Raw genomic sequence first — 23088 nt, forward strand, 5'->3', positions numbered from 1 at the left:
TCTGCATCCTATGGGACTATAGTGTAAAATATGTGGAAAGCAGGATGGCCCAAACACAGGAGCCAGGTGAGGATGAACAACAAAAACTGTCATTTAATACCAGCCAATATCAATCCAAAGGAAATCAAAAGTACTAAAAATATTGAAGCAAAGCATGGTCCAAACAACGAAGTACAAAAGAATCACTAAGAAACACTAGGAAAAAAGTAATGGCTGGAACACACAACTGAAGTGAAACAAGTACCAGACGAACTGACAAAGACAAAGGGAATCACAGAGGTTGTGTCCCAAATCACTCACTCACTATTCCCTGCTTCACTAGATGGTATATATTGCTCGGTTAGTGACCATCGGTGTGCACTACTTTTCATGATGCATTGTGGGAAAAAACTTCACGAAAAACCTCCGTTATATTTATCTAATGATCTTCTCTTAACAACAAACAAATCTGACAAAACACAAAAATAGACCGCAAGGCACAATTTCACAACTAAAAATAGCCCAGTCCAAACTGCTAAAGTCACATATCTCTCCAAAAGTGCAATTCAATAGTACTTCAACAATGCATATTATTAATTGTCACACTGAACTGGAGGGTCCTCTAATAAGATAATAAGATAAGTAAAATAAGATTTGCATTTAAAAACTAAATAAAGAGCTTTGGAAAATGGCATCTTAAAATAAATAGCTTAATTTTAGAAAACTTAAATAAAGATATAATTTGAGTTTCCTTTTATCTTTTTTTCTTAATATATAACTACACTGCACATATAAACATCTCAACAAATATCAACAACCAAACAGATTTTACTTGTCTCTCCACTTTCTCTTGTTCAGTGACGTAAACTTTACAGTGTGCTCCCAGGACTTACAACCGTAAAGACGGAAAAAGCGCAGGTTAAAAAAGAAACGCTCCGGCAGAAGTTAATCACAGGTCTGAGTCCATATAGAAAGTGTTCTGGGTCCATTCCAGACAGCGGTCCGCCTATTGGTGACCTATGCTAGATGATTAAGGGCAATTTTTTCAGCTTGCTCTTCAGATGAGTCCATGCTTTGACTGTGTGCAGCCACCTTCCTTACGACGCGTCGACACCCATTTCGCAATTCGACATAATTACGTAAACGATGACATCAATGATGTCGATGCATTGCCCCAACCCTAGAACAAACATACCAAATTTAACAATCTGAAATAAATCATGGGTGGGGAAGAGCTGTGCGAAGTACATGTCTAAAGGTGGCGTGTGCTGAAACTCTCCAATGATAAACTATCAGTTTACAGTAGAGTGAAACACAGAACAGTGTGTGTTGATGTGAAGAATGTGCAGGTAGAGTCTGTATTAAACAATTGGCTCAGAATATATCTAGTACAACTTTGCCTGTAAAGACTTTTCTGAATAATCTATATGTTGCTACAGTGTTATGGATGAATATGTCCATCAAACAGACACACACAGATAAAAACCCCCCAATGAATCAATTTTTCAGTAAATTGAGTGACTGCAGGTGTTAACAAAGTTGTCTGTTGTAGATTGACGGTGCCAGAAGCCTTTATCTGATTTGGCTTCCTCTCCCTCTTCTCTAGCTGATCATCATCCCTTGGAGGATTCTAGGTAAATGACAGTTCAATACTTCCCATATGCACTCATACACACAAACGCTCATACACTCTCGCACTTTCTATGTCTCACACAAACACACACAAATGTACGCACGCACACACGCACACACACACACAAACACACACACACGAACATACAGACACACACACTACTACCCCCTACTTTCCTTGCCCTGAGGAAGCAGGAAGGCCTCTGCTGAGTTGGGTACACTCCTCCATCTGGAGAGAGGCAATGATTATTAGCCTGCGGGATGGAACCACATGCATACATAAGCACAGACAGACATAGACACACACACACTGAGTCTCTTAGAATGTGCCGTTTTTCACCACATTATTTTTGTTGCTACTCTCCATCACTCACCACACTCCCTTATGCATCCAATCATAGTTGTTATAACGTCAACGTCTTCATGCAGATCAATGCTTCCTCATGTCGCACAGATTGTCACATTGAGGCCCTCAAATCAGGTCCACAGTTTTCAGCTCTGACATTTAGGCTTCTAGCTTGACGGCTAAATGTTATCGGCAGGTAAAAATGACAAACAAGGGTGCTATCAGTTATGCCAGAGGTAATTGACTGAGAAGCTGGTGCTAATTAAAACTAATGACCTGCAGGGGTTGTCGATGCAGCAGTCACTTAAGCTTCTTTTATCATAGCGTAACATAGTGTTTTGTCATATCATCGAATCATCAGTTTACTACACAGATCCGTCATCCTCTTTTTACACAACACATCCTGATCTGGAGGATCAAACTGTCCAGGATCGTCTTAGAATAATAAAAAATATTAAGTTGACCTTAATATTGGCTTAATTATAACAACACATTCTTTTTCATATTTGTAAGCACTTGGCTGCCTCAGTGAAAATATTTTACTGTGGCTTTATCAGTACCATTTCACCAATATCTAATATAGCAGCCCTTACTTCCCTCTTACTACACATCAAGTGTCTGTCTACCTTTTGCTTTGTTTTGATTGTTGAGAGACACATGTGAAACAAGAGGCAGGTGAGATAAAACTGAATTGAAAATGTAATTATGAAAGTTTGGACTAATGAAAGGAAAGAGGAAATCAAAAGTCTTCCCTCCAGATAAATTCAACATTTTAGTTTAGACGAGGACGGAGCAGACAAGAGTCTTTTTTATCTGCAGTTGAAATGCTTTATGTGGCATTTTACATTCCCCACACGCGAAAGCAGAAAAACAACAACTGTCTCATAATTGCAGAAAGAAAAATATAAACTATAAGATAGATGTTTAGATACAGAATCAACATAACCACATGAAATGCATCCTTAAAACAATCTATAACACACTGGTTGAGGCTCATTTAGAAAACAAAGAACTTCAGGTAATACTGTGTTTGGCAAGTCTCTGCAAGGTGGAATAAAATAGATTCAAATCAAGGAACAGCTGTATGCTAAAGTTCTAAAATCATATATTTGGTTGATTTTAGCAGTGAAAAACAGAAAATGCAAACCCAGCACCAAATAAACATTCAAATTAGTCTTTACTTGCTTTAACTGTCTTTTCATGAACCTACAAAAGTTGAATAGTCACTGTGACAACAGACAAACAAAAGTTTAAGCAATTTCAGCCTGTTTTATATTTAGGATCGCTGCAGAGCCTGCCGTGAGGATTTATACTTGTGTGTTCTGCAATAACAAAATGCTAGCAGGGTGCACAGCAGGGTTTCTATGCAACTATGTGTGTACTACCAAAAATGGCAAATGAAACTTAGATGATTTTGTCTGCATTGGAGCTAATGAATGTTGAACAGGTACTTTAACTGAACTTACTGGAACGCAGAAAAGAGAGTAGAGGTCAGAGGAGAAGCAGGGTGAGTCTCGTGTGCTCGTCTTATACAAGATATAAGCTAGAGCTACAATAGGGTACGTGGCTATGTTATACCTATATACACCTATACCTCTAAACATTCAGCTGTGTGGATGTGCCGCAGCCGTTGGAACAAGAAACACTGCACAAACAAAAAGAAAAATATATTTCACAAAATGTCAGCGAATTCTACAAGCAAATGTTTTTGAAAGCAATAAAGTCAAAGTGATGATCCTAAGCATGCCTCATAATCCACAATGAACTCCTTCAAACAAAATACAAACAGAAGCTTTTGGAACGGCTCTCGCAGCACCCTGACATCGAACATCATTGAAAATCTGTGGGTGGAAGTTAAACATGCTTTTTGTGAAAGATGGCCTAAAAATATCTCAGAACTTGAAGTGACCTGTGAGGACGCGTGGGTGTAAATCCTTAATCGCGAACAGAGAGACTTTAAGCTTGCTACAAAAAGTGTTTGTACGCTGGGATATGTCTTAGAGTGGGATTAGTGCTGACTAAGCAGGGCGCCCCAAACTTTTAACAATCACTCTATGCAGTATTATCTTTACTTCTAGTACATAAAATAAAACTCACACTGCAGTAACACTTGAATAATGTCACTTTTTTGTATGACTATTTTGCATCAGGGTTGTTATGTAATGTGCCCAGGGGTGCAGATACTTTTACAACTGCACATACCGTATAATCTGCTTGGTTGAACAAAGTGACTCTGTTCTACAGCAACACATCATATTTAACTGTCTCAACTTGATGGACTAACTATAACAAATAAAAAAAGCTTTAAAAAAATGTTGAGTATAAGCACCAATATCTTTCTCTTAATGTGTGGACACAACTGTTGAAATACCAATGTGTGTGTGTGTGTGTGTGTGTGTGTGTGTGTGTGTGTGTGTGAGTTGGTGTGTGTCTTCAGTCATGGAAAAAAGCATCTTCAAAACTGCCCCAGTACTTAAGGATGCATAAACAGCACACTGCAGCGTGGTGCAATTATAGAAACTGTAATTGACAATGAATAATGTATAAAGACTAATGGTGGTCCCTGGAAAGTGAGTCATTCTTAGTAATATGCCACATAATCTGGGAACCGTAAATATAGATTGAAATAAAACTCAGCACTTAATAGAGGTGTGCATCTTCACTAGCCTCACAATTTGATTACGATTCAGCAGTCAATGATTCGATTCATCGATTAATCGATGATGTCGGATCATGTCTCCGGTTGTTCTGTTCACTTTAACACTGATGTCCTGATTTTGTGCGTCACGTTACAGGTGTCTCATAAACTCTAGAGCGGCTCAAACACAAAGTAAACATCAGTCCTGTACATGTCCTAATAACTTTTGATCAGTGATGATGTTAATTGTTCAAGTGTAAAATGAGTGAAGGTCAGAGGGGGAGGAGCAAGTAGAGTCCGACAGAGTGACACAGGACAACCACACCTTTAATGAGCATCTGCTGGTCCTGAAACAGCGCTGGTTATAATTATGAAGTGGCAGGACATCGCTAAAAACAATGACCATAGTGGAGAACATGAATCGATTATGTTCTGTCACAGCATTGATGCAGAATCGTCCAAGTCCGCGTCACGATGCATCTGGAAGCGAGAGACTTCCACACCTCTACTACTTAATAAGAATAAGAAACCTTTGGCAAATATCACTTGATGTCAAAATAAGGAGCCAACTTCACTACAATTGCTCTGAGAGCTGTTTTTATATTATGTCTTGATAGAAAGCAATGAAACAAACATATTGTGCATTTTATGTGGCTTTATGGTTCGATTATGCTTCCTTCAGACTAAACTACTGTAAAATATTGAGGTAAATAGTTCTTTATTGAATAAACTGTCAAGACTCTAGAGTCAGTCAAAGAGAAAAAAATAATGGTCGAGGTCTTAAGAGTCTGACGATACGCTTCAACTCTCTCAATAAGAACATTTGCGGAAGAGTTTTGGGTGTTTGTGTCCAATGAAGCATTGAGGGTTCAACGTTAGACAGAAGAGAAAACAAGGAAGGAGTGAAAAACATGAAGAAATTGACATTAGGAGAGGACAAGGCACAGAGAGCTGTGAAGAGACAACCATTTTAGATTAACATTTTGTTAATTCATTTCATTCAAGTGGATGTTGAACAGCAGCATCAAATAGCTCTTTTGGATAATGTGCCTTCATTAGCAGCTGAAACACTTCAAGCCCTCACATTAAGTTTTCCTTCTCAATCTCACATTAGAAATTAGGCTGAGAAAGAAAATGTGTCTTATCTGTCTTTAGCAAGATTTAAAACTAAGATGGGATATAATACAATGGGTGTGGCTAAATAGAATTAATTTTAAAACCAAGTGCCAATTGTTTAGCTGTTTTGGAGCAGAGAGGTAGAAAGGAAAGCAACATCACTAATGGGTCATTACATGTTGTGTTTTGGCAGCTTTCTCTTGCTCTGATGCGGTTGAAGAAAATACAACAATTCTGTTCATTTTAAACCACAACCATCTTGATCCTGAGTGTGAAAATGATAGGTTGCGGGTAAAAACATGTTTTGGGAGCTCATGGTGGCCTTGACTTTGATTCATCCTTGAGCCCTGAACACTTCATGCATTCCTGGGTTATAGCGTTCAGAAGAACAGGATGGATGGACAGTCAAACAAACAGAGGCATAAATGCAGGAGTGCCCAATTTTGCAACTTGATTTAAAATTTACAATTAAAAAAACACTAGAAATTAACAAGCTTTTCTCAACTGGGTTAAATCGAAGATGCAAACCCAAATATTTGGACATTGAAATTTGCCTGGACTAACAATGACTTTTTTAAAAACATTTCTGGGCATTCTTTCCAAACCATATTACTTGACAGTTTACTACAGAAATCAAGTGAGTGAGGCTGCTGGGCTTGGCAGGAAGTTTTGAATGCTTTACAGTGGAAGATAATGCAATGTCTACATATGATGCCCCTCAGGAAAAAAAAGATAGGCCCCAAATTAAAAATTCATGCACTCCAGAGGCTATATGGACTATGATGGAGTTATTCTTACCAGTGGAGAGATATGCCAACCCGCTGCTAAACTTTATTTATTAGAATACAACTGTTATTACTGCTGATTCAAAAAATGCTTGCACTGACTGGAGCTCAGGCATAACATTGGCATTATTGCATTTGTGTGATCATGTTCATTTTAAAATTGCTTTGGTAATATTTTTAAAAAAATGCCTTTTGGCCTCAGCCCACTCTATGATGTATCGGTGGGACTTAATGTCCATCTTCCTTTGGTTAAATCACTATCATGCTGGTTTATACGATTTAATTTCCCTATTAAATGCAAGACACTAATGTGTTTTTCTATCTCATCAGTGTGGTGCCTACCTGAAGCCTAAAATTCTATGTCAGACCAGTGCCCAAAGTAGAAATAAATCAAAATCTATCTCTCTTGCTTTCTCTCTCTCTTACAGGCGTCCACGTGCGCACACACACACACACACACACGCACACAGAAATCTATAAATTCCAGATTAGCTTTAGTGCTTGCCGATCTAATCTTCTGAGTCAACAGAGCAATGCAGACATGGCTCAGTATCAGAAGCCACCATAATGAACAGTCACTCATGTCGCCCTGATACTGCAGTCGTCTTTAAAACTACAGGCTTATGCTGCAGGAACGTTGTACTTGGACCAAATTCATGATTTAATAATTCAATCCATGATACAATTTTCAGTGAAACTATCAAAAATCCACAGATTTTCAGAGACTTGTATCAATACTTAATTTTACTCATCACATTTCTACCTTTAGAAAACTGCTGGTTTACTACACAAAAATTTGACATGCCAATAACCAAGTAACAAGCCATACGGCACCGGGTGTTTGATGACATAATGTTTCTCTCACCGAGAAGTCGGAGTTCGGATCAGTCTAGTTCAGAGCAGTTGTATCTGGGTGTACTGTGTTTCCAGTTTGTCCTAAAACTCAGGCTTCAGTGCTCTGCTATGTGGACGAAACCAGTGAGGTGAAATAGTGGATAGTACAGCTAATGGGTCAACCTCCTCCATTTTGTCACTCCATCTTTGAGATGTGCCCCTGTTGAAAAGGCGGCACAAACACACAAATGTACAGCTACACTAACAAAATGCTACACTCCCCTCACATAAATACTGCATTAGCTGTTGAGAACCTCAATGTTGCCGTAGCAACGTGGACATAGTGTAATTACTGTCTTGCGGGTCGGTGTAATAAAGCTAGACACGCAGCCCAGTGGCCCCGGGCCCCTGATAATGGCTTTTATGGCAATCATTACTGCCACACCGCTACACCAGGAAACACATACGAGGATATGCTTAACCTCAAAGCCCAGAGCTCATTGCATCATACAGAAGAGCTTCAAAGCCACAGTTCAAAGAGGGGGTGCAACACGGGTTTCACATCAAATCTATTCAAACATCTCTAAATTTGCATAAATAAAAAAATATCTACATTTACATGAAGACGGCGCTCTGGTTTAGAGAGTTTCCTGTTTCTAGGTTTGGCAACTACTTTGAGGAACAGCCACAGGGAGCATGGACTGGATATTGTCAATTTGCTCTGCATAAAATATCAATACCAGCAAACTAAAAACATAAGGGGTTTCGTAGAGCATACTGTGGTGGAAGTGCACAAGCTTTCCTTCAATGAAGAGCATTTTTTTGCTCATGGGATACAAAATCTAATATCTAGATATAATATGAAACTTAACCACACCACAGAGCTAAGGCCATATATCAAAGTAATGAGGAAAATGTTTAAACTAACAGAAAGTTACTACATCATCAATCTCGGAGTGGCCAATATTTTGGCACTTTTGGTGTGGACAGCAGATTTCTGGTCCAATACATCATCTTCAGTTTGTCATACACTGTTATAGTCCGACAAGTTTCTTTGATCACACGAGTCGAACAGTGATACTTTTTTGTAGATGTTTTAGATGACAGATGACATCTTGGCTGATCTCTATTAACAGATATCCTTTGCTCTCCACACGTCCTATTTCCCTGTGGGCAACCAAAACTTGCTCTAACCTCATTGGTCAAACTATAAACAGAAACCAGAAGGCTTCCAGTCCCAAACTCTTGTTCCTCACCTATAGATTCACAGTGTGTAGAATCTATTGGTGAAGTTGCATGTTGCAGCTCACCTCACCCTCCCCTTCCACACACGAAAAAGAACCTGTGGTAGCTTCAGTTGTCATAAAAACTTAAAAGGTGTTTAGTTTGTCCAGTCTGGACTAATGTAAAAAACATGGCCGTAGAGAGGGTCCCCTCCATGTAAATATAAAGTATTTAAATATAAAGGGCCTTTTCTGGGGTAAAGAAAACTATAATTCATACAATTTAGATGAAACATACTAGTGAAAACATCATATGGTTTATTCTACATTAAATTTCTATCAATAGTTCCCTTTCACCTAAATCTTACACACTGGACCTTTAATGTTTGCTGAGCAGTAATTAAAAACAGAGGCTCTGTAGCATTTAGCCATCTTCATTATTCAATTTCCTGGGGGAAACCCTTAATATTAATGTTCAATACTACAATGTAAAGGCAAAAAATAATATTTTATAGCTCGATGGTTTTTAAAGTGTAACCACATGAGATATTGCAGCTCAGTCGTGTTCATGACACCAAGACATAAAACGAAATCAGTGAAATAAGCAACAGATTTTTCTGAGAGGAGTGAGGGAAATTAAAATCTAAAATATAATTTCTTCCTGCACTGAAAAAAGCTGTAATCTAATGTGAGCTGTCTAATGGAGGTGGTTTCTACTGAGGCATGACTGTGCATCTCTGAAAGGTTTCTGTCTGCGTCTCTGCCTCCACTTCTGTTCCGAGGATAAATTAGCAGAAAGAATTCAGAGTGAGGCTTCTTAGAGGAGGGTTTAAAATGCTTTGATCAGGACCAAGCCAGTAATCTGACAAATCCAGAAGGGGAGCAACTAAGAGGCTATATATTGCTATGGCAAGTCACTTTGCCCTGTTTAATAAATATGGGCTTTACCCATAGACTGTATGGCTTTACCCCATACTGCCCCAATGATATTGAACCCATCTCCAAATAATTATTTATTTCATTATATGATTTAAGAATACTAGAATATGCTTTTTGGATTGTTTAAATGTTTTAGGGGTTTTAGGTTACGTGCTCTGCTTTGATTTCCTGTATACATTCATGTCCCTGTGTGTGTATCTGTGTAATCATTTTTATTATCTATTTAGGACCTTTTCTATAATAAACACTAACCTCGTCAGGACCAGCAGACCTCATGGGGTCCAAAACCTGGTCCTAATGAGGCAAAACATCATTTCTCAGCTCCTGGTTAAGGTCACGGGTAAGGTGTTGGTTAGGCTTTCCTCAATTACTGGAAGTTAATGCAAAGTCCTAATAAGGATAGCTGCACAAACCTGTGTGTTTGTGTGTACACAGTAACTATGTATATTTAAGGTTACAGACCGAATTGTAACGGCACTACTGCCAATTCATGTTAACTCAAACTGTTCCAAAGATGAGTCCATGATCCAGGGCAATAGGTGGAGGTAATGCAAGTGTTTGAAGGTCCCCCACAGTATCAGCAGCTACCTTTAGCATGCCTGCAGAAATCACTACTGTTGAAACCTCCATGCACTATGAAACCCTGAATGAGGAATCAAAAACTTCATTGACACCTTCATAGAATGAATCTGCTGAATATTTAAATAACTGGGCTGTATTCACTGTCATGTTAACTTAGCATTTTATTAGCGGTTGCCAACACTGCCTCTGGCTGTTCATCAAATACCTTGCAAATATGCTATTTACCACGCTAAAACACTATTTGAGATTTTCCAATATGTCTGAAACTCTAGTATAAAACCAAGATTATGTAAATAATTGAAGTATGAAAAGAGGTACGTTTAGGTACTGGTACTGAATTCCAGGGACCGGTACACAGCCAAAGTAAACAGTACATGTACATGTGCGTGTGTGTGTGTATGTGTCTTCAAAACAGCTGTGGGGTAAATACGAAACCCCTGGAGACACATTTAATCCTGCACTCCAGGTAGAGCGGATTTCATTTGGTTTTTTTGGCACCTACAAGCGATTTCACCTCCATATCCTTGCCACTCAGCATTAGTGCACTGGCCTGGACGGCCAGGAGCGCAACGTGTGGACAAAGCTAACTCAAGGACAATAGCACACTTAAATCAGTGTAATATAATGAAAAAAAGCTTCTAAATTTCAAATCCAAAAGCCATGCAGGGAGGAAGGATTATAGAGCAGTCATAATACCTCTCCCTCTCTTAAATCATATGGTGAGAAAGGAGAGGGAGATGAATGGATTTGCAGATTGGAGAGTTGAATCAAAGAGAATAGAGAAGCAAAAAAATAAAAGCCCAATTAAACGTAGATTTATAATGCGGCCTGATCACATTGTTTCTGACACTCATGCATGTTTTCTTGTCGGCCTGGCATTTTAAAGACAATAAGAAGCTCATGGTAAGGTAGATTGTGGTATTTTTCATCCTATTTTTAGTGTATTTACCAGATCAAGGCAGACAGTGCAGGCATCCTCGCTAATAGTTCAGTGAAACTTGGTGGGCTGCAACACAGTCAGCTCGAGACAAACTGCAGCAGTAATGATGAGTGGTTTTAAGGTCAGAATACGCCTTCTGTCGGGCAGTCCCTGTTTACACACACATTAAAACACCACACGCACCCATGCACAGATACTGACTTGCAGGTCAACTCTGGTCACTAGCTCAGTCAGAAGAGTTGAACAAGCATTGCCATCGCAACAAAAGTTTGCCATGTGACCTTATCAGACCCGGTTCTCTTGCTTTCCTTTCCCATCCCTTTTCTTTTTCATGGCCACAGTTCTTTTTGCCCTTTCTATTCTCCCTGCCTGAAAAGTTCACCAGCCGCATCATCTCTCTGAATGGTATCGAAAGAAAAGATCTCCTTAGTTAGGTTTCCACAAAAAAGGGCCGTGCCACAACCCCACTGTGTGTGTGTGTGTGTGTGTGTGTGTTTGTGTGTGTGTGTGTGTGTGTGTGAGAGAGACAGAGAGCAATCGAGAGAGATAAAATGCACCACTTGCACTTTTAACACCTAACACCCTTAGAGATCTCAAAACATTATCATGCCTGCTCAACCCCTTCACATTTTAAGCTTCGTCTGCAACACACACTCGCTCTCCTTAACTGTTGCACATGCACACACACAGACGTGATCACATACAGATAACTGCTTATATCTTCCCAAAAGATCTCCTCAGCACGTTCTCCCACCATCTAACACCCACCCACTACGTTCACTGCTTAAACACACAACATAATTCTTAGGGCTGTTTCCATGCTCCTGTTGCTACGGATGTCAGTCAGCACCTACACACATAAACCATCACTGCCTCCAAATAACCAGCTTATTTGTACCACCGGTGTGCCACTGAAACATGTGTTAAGCAGATTAAACATTGAGGACTTTGTTGCGTTGGCATGCCAGCAGCCCAGCCTGGGTTGTGTTATGATTCAACCCCACTGGCATGCGAACATCAAGTGAAATCAAAGTCTCAGGCGTTGCATGACAATTACTGAGAGGGACCAATTACTGAGTTGTGCCAGGACAACTCTGAAATGAAAGAAACAACAACAACTTTTTGGTAATTTGGGTTGTTTTGCTGTGCCATCGGGTTTATTTGGTGTAGTGGTTGATGTGTTTCCACACTGTCTGTCCACTCCCTGTCTCTAGAAGGCTTTTATCTTTGCTAATTAACATCTCTTATAATTATAAGATGAATAATGACATGCTAAGGATTTACAAATAGGCCATGGGACTTATCTATGTCTGATCGGCCCATATTACAGGTAACTCAACCCTTTGGTTATTTTTCTCAATTGACACTGGGGCTAGCCTAATCATCTTTAAACACCTCCCCTTTTGGGTGTCATTAAATAATGAATACGAAAAAAATGTTGGATTCATCAGAATTTTTGGCCCTTTTTCTGTCATTTACTATTGGGTATCTGCTAATATGGAGTCTGATCCAAAACTTTATAAAAGAGCACAGGATTTGCAATTTTGAATAAATATGTTTCTGACACATTGAAATAACAGATGCAATCTAATGACTTTGGCAAACCTCATTTTCAATTAGCAATCTTCTGGTTCAAGATATCAAAGTTGATCTTGTTAAATTGTTGAGAGCAAACGAATGAAGGTTTGAGAGGCACCAACTTCTGAAACTAACATGACATGATGCACTGGAGTTGTTGGCTCATCAGAAACACTGACAACTGAAAACGGGGTTACAGTTTAGGTTCTTCCCTCACAAATTATATCACGTCATCAAATTACTCACAAAATGAATGTTAATAAATGACATGAGATGCTCTGAGCTGGATGTGTGTGCACTGCTGCTCTTTGCCAAAGAGACAGAGTAAGACATCTTTCTATTTTGCCAACATTGATGAGAAAGTTTGGCTTGGATAAAGATTTGGTCTTTCGAGGAGTTTGGATGCCCAACAAACAACCTTCACATGACTGCATCCTTCCAGAGACAACATTATGATCAATCTTACCTCTGCTAAAGGTTGTTTTCATCTGTCTGTTTGTCTGTATGTTAATGTGTTTGTAAGCAAGATTTCACAGAAGCAACTGAATGGATTTGAAACTTGGTAGAAGAATGTGGTATTGGTCGAGCAAGAACAAGGGCTGGATCCAGGAAAATTTTATCACATCAACATTTTCACTGTAACCATAACCCCTCCGAATAATTCATGAATCTGAATAAAAGAAAATCTGACATTTACACACATTTATAAACTGATATCTATTAGTGTGTGAAATTCCATGCAGCTTGATTCAATTTTAGGGGACTTTGGAGCCTTGGTAGAGGTATGCGCTCATTCTAGTATTTGATATGCTTGAAAAAAACACAAACCTTATCAACAAGACCATTGGAGCCATTTATCAACTCATGGTCCCTGTGGCCACACTTTTTTTTTTTAAACATTATTAAAAAATATACAATTTTCAGTCTGGATAAGCACTAAAGCTTACACAGTTGACATATGAAAGAAAATAACACCACACCTCATTTTCCTCACATGTCCAGGGAAAATTAGAGTTGTGCAGATGCATACCAATATAAAATCTGTAGTCTGCAGTAGTCTCCACTTCAATCCAATCATGTGCATTGTGTATTGACAACCGCTGTCACTGTGGGACTGAGGCAAACTGACAGGTGAAAGTATGAAGCTCACAGGGATAGCAAAGTGTGTTGTTGTTTGACATATGAACACTACACTTTATTGTTTACACTGATTATCAATGGGATTACCATGGAACAAGCACAATGTGTAAGAATGTTAGAATGCTGCCTGAAGGTCTGAAATTCTAAATAATACACACTCAGCCAAAAGATAAGTGTTTTCTGTGAGACCAGAAAAAATGTTTGTTACTGAGACAATAATATGAATAGACCAGACCATCTGTGCTGTCCGTCCTTCTTCACACTTGGTTTCAGCACTACCTTACGGTGGCTAGCCACATCACCCACATATGGCAGTAGACTAACTATTGTTGGTCTAATAAACCTGAACTCATTTTGTTTGTTTTAATGGCCCCATTTAATGGTTTAATGATGTCTTAATGAATATCCTTTCATAGCAGGAGCCACAAGGGGGCACTAGAAGCCTTGTGTCAGCATAAAATATATAATACACATACAATATTAGATTATATTTACACTACAATAGATATACTCTGAAAATATCAATAATTATTAGTAAATGGCTAACTGCTAAGCTGCAAAATATAAATATAGCTAGTTTCATCAAGAGTCATTCAAATGCATTAGGCAGCAAAGAGAGGAAAGTGAACAGACGGTCATATTATGCGTCTTGTCAAAGATGCAACACAGTCAGAAGACACTGATACTGGATCATCATGGAAGGAAAATACCACATTTAATAAACTATACATAATAAAGGGAAATAAGGGCACTGAATCTTATTTTAAACTAATATTTATCATAGAGCATGACGTATGGATGGAGTTAGTCATTTTTATCCTGACACACAATGTTCTTGCCTCCTTCATTATCATTATCAGGACTGTGAATCCTTATGAAATAGTATATTATAGCTCTCGATTCTGATCACTGCAAAATTTGAGTTTTCTGAATCTGGCAAACTGAACCTTTTATACCCAAGTATGAGATTGTTGTAAATAAGTCACCAGGGAACACAATGAACTGTACAAGGAACCTTTCCTGGCTAACTCTAAAAAGCAATTTTTCCAGCCATAGCAACCAAAACTTTTCTTGTTTCAGAACTGTTACAAGATGTATTAGTCTGTTTGTGGTGACCACAACAGAGTTGCTACAGCATCACTTGAACACTCATCTTTGAATCTGCTGGTTGACTCATTTCCACAATGCTCTCAAATATTTCATAGTAATAACCAGCGCCACAAGCAGTGTTCAGAACCTCTCAGGGGATTAGCGTAATCTAGCCTGAATCAAGAATCCCCTGTTGCCTGTTAAAGGTGATCAACATACAGCGGTAGATCTATATTCTTTAGATATTTGTAATCATTTTTATCAGCATCATTATCATCATATAATTCAGTTTCCCTTTGTACCCAATTGCTTTGCATCCATCAAATTTTAAAATATTCCAGCTCACAACAATACCTTGCAATATGAAAAAAGTTCCTGTCTTTGCCCTTTTGCCCAGATCCCCACCATAAATGTAATGTGCTATGCCTACCACCAGGTTTTGGATGAAAAATGTACATTTGTACGTAATCCTGCTGACAAACAAACAAGTTGCGGTGAAACACCCTAAACCTCCTTGGTGGGGGCAACAACAAAAGATTAAAAATGCTACTTTGCAGACATTAAACCTTCACTGGTTCTCCACCTGCTGCAGCATTTTTTCTTCTCTTGGATCCTTTAACACTATGTGACCCCATATAACTCTAAGTGAAAACCACTCTGTTCACGTTACAACATTTAAGAATGACATCAGCCTGACATCCTGCTTTGATTGTGAATTCTGTCAATCTGGTTGCTGGTCAGAGAATCAACATCAGGTTCATTTCAAAACGAGTCAAACAGTCTAGGCACAGCACACACAGTTTGAATATCAGATTACCACCGGTTCTGTGCCTTGGCAATCTCTTACTATGTTTTCTACGAGGTAGAAACCTAAAGCCTCTCTCTCGCCTCCGACAGCCCACTTGCTTTTGTCACTCTTCCATGATTTCCATCCACCACCCACTGGCTCGATTGATTCTGAAAATATAAATATGTGTTCCTGCATTGATCGAATGGAAGACATTGTAGTTTCAGGATTTTCTGTTTTGAAAGAACACTTGTGATATTATAAAGATATGGATGGATTGTATTATGGATTTTTAATGTCTGTCTCTAACTGCAATGATTTTGTTGTAATAGTTCTACAATTCCCGTAGACAGAGAAAGAATTTCTGAAAAGTCAATAAAAGAAACAAACAAACTCTGAACCCAAACTTATATTTTTCAAACTAAAATTGTATTGAGAAGTCATCATTTGGCTGGTTGTGCTACCAAGCAACAAAGGAGCAAATGTCACATTTCCTAACTCACAGAAGGCACATTAAAGCGTAAGAACCACTGATCTTTGTTCTGAAAACATCTCTCTAAAAAGACACAAATCACTGGAGCATGCACCGTCACCATAGGAACCGACAACATTCTTTTCTTCTTTCCGACCTCTGCCTCATAAAGTAATATCACACTTGGGTTCATTGTAACGAGAATCTAACAAAAGCATCCACACTAATTTTAATTCGGTTTCCCACTGGGAACAAGGAAGAACAAAGTGAATTTTCAACCAAACCAAACCTGATTTTATTAGCACGGAAACACTGTAACATGAGTGTGCAAATATCTACTGAACATGAAGAGATGTTTTAAATGTCGGATAAAAAGCCTATGTTTGTGTTCCATACATTGTAATGATATTGTGAGATATAGTTTCTTACAGCAGCTGCAACAACATGTCCAAACTATGTTTAGCCACTTGGGGGTGGGGAATGCTTTTTATTTTAAAACTAACAAATGATTAAACACATATATTTTGCACATACATTTGTTGTTGTGATTTCAACTATTGCTTGTGATTCTAATATTTGCTATTTTTAAAATGTTTAATTTCTATTGATGTAAAGCACTTTGCAAAGTTTATGTCTGTAAAAGGTGTAATAAAAATGACTTCAATTAATATATGACACTAATGCAATGGCTGTAACTGCTTCTCTTTGGTGAGGCATCTGATCGATTGATCAGTTGATGATGATGCTACTCGCAACTAGTTTCAGCCAAAACCACCTGCTCAAAGAAATCCACCTTTAATGAAAGGCAGTAATTCCTCCCTTGTATCAAACTTGACAGTAATCCCATGCACAACAATCGTAAACATTGTCTGTCTGCCATTTGGCACTGAACAGGCAGTGGGTTTTTGTCAGATACCTGCAGCAGCAGAAAATTATGCAGTGAGATTGGTGAGATTAAACCAAAGTTCATCTCAGTAAAGCTGATTCTCTGAAGGTTCACTTCAAAAGCACATTGTCCCATAGTTGTCACAATGTCATCTGATTGTTATTATAATATTACAAACATAACACACAAACATGTATCACACAGCATGTTGGACATACAGTAACTAATGTGAAGATGACAGTTGTCAGACAAAGGCCTGAACTCAATTCAGAAGGAATATCAAGATAAAAATGTTCATATCAGTCGATATTGATTATTATCACGATAAATGACACACTGTGATTTATTTTAGGTTTGAAGACTGATTTTTGCTCCTGACTAAAAACTGTGGTTTAATAACTATCACGTGATCACCGCAGCAGAATTAATATGTCACTTCCTGCCACTGTCTGCTGCACGACCCCTCACCTGAATCCTGCAGATGATTTGTTGCTGTTGTGACCCCCCCCCCAGGTGTGATAACAGTTGGTAAAATGACCCTGTTCATAACTTGCATCAACAATTGATCACAAGTGTTTGAGTATGTTGGTTCATACCTGGCATCAGTATGCAGCTCCACATGTGTCTCCACTGACCACTTGTGATCGGATCTCACTTCTCCACTCTATATGCAAATTAACATCCTAACTCAAATTGCTTTATTCTTATAAGGGAGAGTTTTCATGTCACGCTGGTTCCCACGTAACAAAATACACAAACAGTCAAGCACACAGAGAGAGCACTAGCATCTCACATGTAATTTAAACCTGAACAACATTTTTGTCTTGCTATTAAAGGGACAGGGGATTTCTCTAGATGTGCTGAGCAGAAGGCCTCTATTATCCACAGATGGCTTCATGAACTGCAGGGCATTCGCATGGCAATAAAGAAAACACTAACTATGACATGAATTACCACACTCAATCTCCACAGTCAAAGCACACAGGCACAGTGGGCTGAAAATAGGGTCTGACAGGAGTGTAAAGATGAATGAAGTAAAAACGCAGGGGGAGTTCCTATTCAAACTGTAATGACCTGTTAGAATTCAAAATATAAAGTCTAGAGGCACATCAGACCATCTGAAGTAGTTTTCTCTATGATGCAGCAGGGGGCGCTCACTATCAGCTTGACCTATAGCATGCCCTCTTCAACTATAAGTAAAGTAAGTCAGTAATGTTTTGTTGTTATGCCACGAAAGTGGAGGACGGCAGATCAATGTTCAGTGTTCAACCTGGTCTCACTGCATGCCTGTAAACTCTAAACATGTGTGTCATGTCAAATCTCTTCAATCTTAATTTTTGGAAAAGGTGACAGCCTTAGTACTTTATCAGAGCTAATCACTGTGAATCTAGCAGTGGAACAAACACTTCATGTTTTAGAAAGTTAAGACAAGTAACACCAACGTTGACATGAACAACAACTTCACAAACTCTGCTCCTCCCTTGGACTGAAGGAAAACGATACGCAACTAGAACTCCTGCATTTTTGTACACATCCACCAACCAGTGCAGTTTCTGTTTACATATTTCTACATACTTTTTTTCCTGATTAATATAAAGTCACTGTGACCTTTGACCACTGATCACTTTATCTGGAATCTTAGTCCAAGTGACAACTGATCAAAACGTGAAGAAACTCTCTCAAGCAGTCTTCAGATATCACATTTAAGAGGCCAAAAACACAGAATCTATTCAGTTTCTCAGTGAGTCCAGGTGAATTGTAACAGATATAATGAAATTCCCTTCGGGCGGTCAGAATATATCACATTCACCAGGATGTGAGGTCACTGTGACCTTGACCTTTGACCTCTAAGCACCAAACTCTAATCAGTTCATCTTTGAGTCCAAGTGAACATTTTTTGTTGTTGTTAATTACTCTTGTTGAGGGTGAAGGAAAGAGGATGTAGCACCTTGTTAAGCCCTATGAGACAAATTCTGATTTGTGAATATGGGCTATACAAATAAAATTTGATTGATTGAGGTGTAAATGTATTAATTAGCAGCTGTACTTTGCCTGGGTGGCCCACATTTCCATAATTGAATAAAAACTGAATTAAAAAAAGAAAATAAAGCAGTTTTAAATTCAAAGGACACAAATGTCTAGCGTTTTAACAGTTGGTCTTGAAGGAAACTGAGTGAATTTTTTTAGAGAGGAATAGATTTGCAGCTTTACAGAAAGGTGCATACTTCAGTGGATTTAAGTGACAAACTTAAATCCACAGAGCTGAATTCTCTTAAAGCTCCCCTCTCTCACTCTCTTATCTGTCTCTGCCTCTAATTCTCCTCGTCTTTCACCCGTTCTGCACTAACATTGAGTATTGGATTCTCAAAGTGCTTGTGAAGTGATTCTCCATCTCTCACTCACTTTCAATGTCTGTCCTTCACTGTCTGTCTGAGCCAACACTCAATCAGTTAGTCTCACACACACACAAACGTACACACACACTTGGCCATTACAAATGACTGTTGATTCAAAGTGTCTAATGATTTGAGACCAGCAGTGGCATTGTTGTAGTATCACTCTGCGGTTCATATCCAAGCAACACAAATCCTACAGGACTTAGCTTTCTTTTTGCACTCAGACACACACAAACAGACACACAACTAGTAACACAGACAGGAGCACACACACTTGATACTGTTACGAATTATTTTGAGTGCCTTTTTAAAAATCAAGATATTGTCACATTTACATTGTCCCTAATCACATCTGTGATAAAACTGTCTACTACTTTACTATATCGGTCAGAAGTAATGCTTAAAATAACTGAGTTTTTGTATATTGTGTGTGCAATACAAAATAGCACTGGTTACTGGAGCACAACTGAAAAACCAGAAATGGATCACATATCACCAGTCGTGCATATCTGTGTCCCCACACATCTCTCAGCTGAGCTATCTCTGCCAAATATCACCCCACTGATTGGCTAAGTGTGATAGCTGATGAGCACCAGCAGGCAGCCAGCTCCAAAGATTCTGCCCTTGATCCATAAACATCAGTGAAGTTCTAAATTTCAAAAATAGAGTGGATGGTTCCACATCAGATCTGTATCACAGAGAAGTTTCATCATTGCCAAAATGACAAGAGAATTTTTTCCCACTAGTTTGACAGACGCCGCTAAAACACATAAAAACATCACTTTTGAAGCACTAAGTGTCCCCAGCATCATGAAGCTTGTGTCAGAGACACAGGAGAATATGGGCAAAGACTTAAATGACAAACGCAAACAAGACAAAGTCGGAGTCTTTGTACAAACAGTCTCTTTTCTATGGCAAATCTTAAAATGTTACTTCTCTAACAACTTGTACTGTGTCATCAATAGGTGAATCACTATTGAATGCCACAGTGCCTTCAATTTTTCATAAAGTACCCACTGGGCACTGAGGGTTTTTGATAGACTGTGAACCCATGAAGAACAGGGAGTACAATCACCATAATCACTAAATATCTTTATAGATAATGTGTTGTGCTGACTGATTACCTAGCATTATCTAAAAAGTTTGAAAATTAGTACATGGAGCATTTTTAAATTCAATGGTAAATAACTGCACATGTTTAGTTTAGAGTATATTTATGAAGTAATCCATTTACAGATATATAGCTTTTGGTCTACAGTACCTGGTTTCCTAGGTAACATGTGATGGAAGACTGTAAAGCTAAAACCAGCTACACAAAAACTGTTTTGTATTTTGCTAGATGCTTAAGTGTTACGCACCACAGATTGAATAATCTACTGATCTTAATGTTTAAATCTTTAATTCAAACATTAACATTAATTCTTTACCCCATTCATAACGTAATCCCACACTGCTGCTAAACTCCGCCCCAGGAAAGGTGCTGCCCTAACAGCAGCGTTTCCTGTCCCATTTCCCTCCCAGCACCCAGGTCATTGATTAATCTTTGGGGCAACGTGTAGAGGGGCCCATGTGTCCCTGAAAAATCTTACCGGTGGCTGCTGAGAGTTGAGCACCCCCCTCTTGGTGGACCCCCCTCGGGAGCTGAGCCTCTTCCACGACTCTGAGAACCGCCCCCTGGTGGTGGGACGCCCCGGCCCAGATGTCCCGGACGCAACAGATGAATCATCCCGGGTGGAGAACGGCCGCTCTCTTTGCAGCTCCCTCCGCTCGGCCCACTTCTTCTTGGAAGCCATTGGTGTTAAAAATAAAATTTGGTCAAAGAGATGTGGGAAGTGGGACAGCCACGCTGAGTTCTCTAATCAAACTGGTGCAACAGGTGGCGTCTCCACTTCATTCTTAATTCTTCTGCTTCCTCCTGATCCGCTCAGTTTCTCTCCTTTTTCTTTAAGTGTTCTCAGGGGAAGATTTGACTCCAGTTTCTTGGACTTTTTTCCTTCTCCTGAGCTCTTGATCAAAGAGAGCGAGACAGCAGATCTTCACCTGAGCCGCTGCACTCCTGTGCTCTTCTTTTCTTCCCTGTAGCCTTCCTCTGGGAGGGACGAGAGTCAGAGAGGAGAGGTGGAGAAGCAGCAGAAGGTGCTGTCTGCACCCTGTTGCATGTGCTGTTACTGTGGCTCGGCTGTTGATGCTGTTTTCCCTCCACGCGGGGAGAGAGAGAGGGAGAGAAACAGGGAAACGAGGGAAGAGAAAGCGAGGGATGGAGGGAGAGAGCGAAGGGGAGGAGGAGGAGGAGAAGGAGGGGGTTTGAGGGTGGAATATAAAGATCAGGGTGAAAGGGACTTTAACATGGAGACAAAATAATATCAAGAAAAGAGAGTGGGCAAGAAAAGAACAACAGAAGAAAGCGAGAGAGGTGGAGAGAGGAAAAAAGAAAAGGCTTGCAGACAAAGAAAACAAAGAAACAAGCAATAGTCTCTGGAGTGCAGTGTTCCTGTTGAGTATAGCGCAGAGCTGCTTTGAGCCGACTGAGAAGCACAGAGACAGACACACTGCTCAGTAAGTCACTCTCTCTCTCACTGAGCACTGTGCCTTGAATATCCACAGCTACTAAACCTCCATCTCCTCCCTCTCATCTTCTTCGTGCTCCCCAAGCTTTTATACACAACATCTCTCTTCTTTGTGGGTTGCATGTTTCCCCCTCTTCTTCTTTTTCTTTCTCTCCTCCCTCTTTGATGCACTTGGTTCACAGTTCATGAGTTAAGCCACCCGAGCATCACTTTCTCTGGTGCAATTCAAGAGTAAAGAGGGATACCAAATAAACCTGGCAGTTGTTATTTCTCGTCTTTTTCCAAGGTGTAGTTGCTTTCCCAGTTTTCTTTTTCTTCTCTCACTTCACAAGTCTTCACATGTGCTTACAGGGGTGTCACGCTGTGGAGGTGTGGAGTTGACAGAAGGTGAGAATTTAAGTAATTTCTTCAGGTGCAGTGGTGAGAAAAAACAATTAAGGTAATCTTAAATGCACTTTTCTCTGTTTTGGCCAAAGAGGAAGAGATAGAGACAGAGTTAGACCGAGAGAGAGAGCACAGAGGATAGTGGGACAGAGAAGAGGAGCCAGAGTAAGGAGAGGTGACAGTGTCTAAACACAAGGGACAATGTTGTCGTCGCTCCCGGCAACAGCTAACCACCTGGGAGTACACTCTACTGTGTATTTATTAGAGAGTGTGTGTGTGTGTCTGTGTGTGTGTGAGAGGTAGTGTGACTGAATAAGTGAGAGACAGAGAAAGTGAAAAGGCAGAACAGAAATTCACTGAAGGATGAGAGGCGGTGAACAAGTGACAGTGGGAGAACGAGAGAAGGACTGATGAAGAAAGACGGTGGGAGTGAAAACTCAATTTTGATCAAACGCAGAATAAAAGGACAGGGACAGGTACTGAATGACTGACACTGACGATCCCATGTATTGGATCAAAAAAGCTAAATGGAGACAGAAAAGTGCTAAATACTGTGTGAGTTGTAAAATTCTTCAAAAATCGATCAGCTGATCATGAATGACTTAGTGTAACTAACACAACAACAACAAAAACCACTGGACCCCCCAGCAAACAATGAGCCGATTGGCTGATTGATGAAAATTGAAAATTAAAGAGCAAGAAGTTTAATAATCAATAATATTAATTTACAGTTTGACACATTTAAGTATAAATGCCAAACATTGACTAGGTTCTC

At 39.4% G+C, this 23088-nt stretch overlaps 1 protein-coding gene across 2 annotated transcripts in view; it reads right to left on the reverse strand.

Annotated features, from left to right (window-relative positions):
• trpm3 (transient receptor potential cation channel, subfamily M, member 3) overlaps positions 1-23088 on the reverse strand; it is a 137838-nt gene that overhangs the window by 113348 nt on the left and 1402 nt on the right. For both annotated transcript variants that reach the window (XM_020093874.2, XM_069523943.1), the window contains exon 2: positions 20952-22290. In XM_020093874.2, coding sequence (XP_019949433.1) covers positions 20952-21155 — 204 coding nt within the window. In that variant the 5' untranslated portion in view covers positions 21156-22290. The remainder of the gene's footprint in view (positions 1-20951; positions 22291-23088) is intronic.

Source organism: Paralichthys olivaceus, chromosome 4, assembly GCF_024713975.1.
Source record: "Paralichthys olivaceus isolate ysfri-2021 chromosome 4, ASM2471397v2, whole genome shotgun sequence".
Classification (NCBI taxonomy): Eukaryota; Metazoa; Chordata; class Actinopteri; order Pleuronectiformes; family Paralichthyidae; genus Paralichthys; species Paralichthys olivaceus.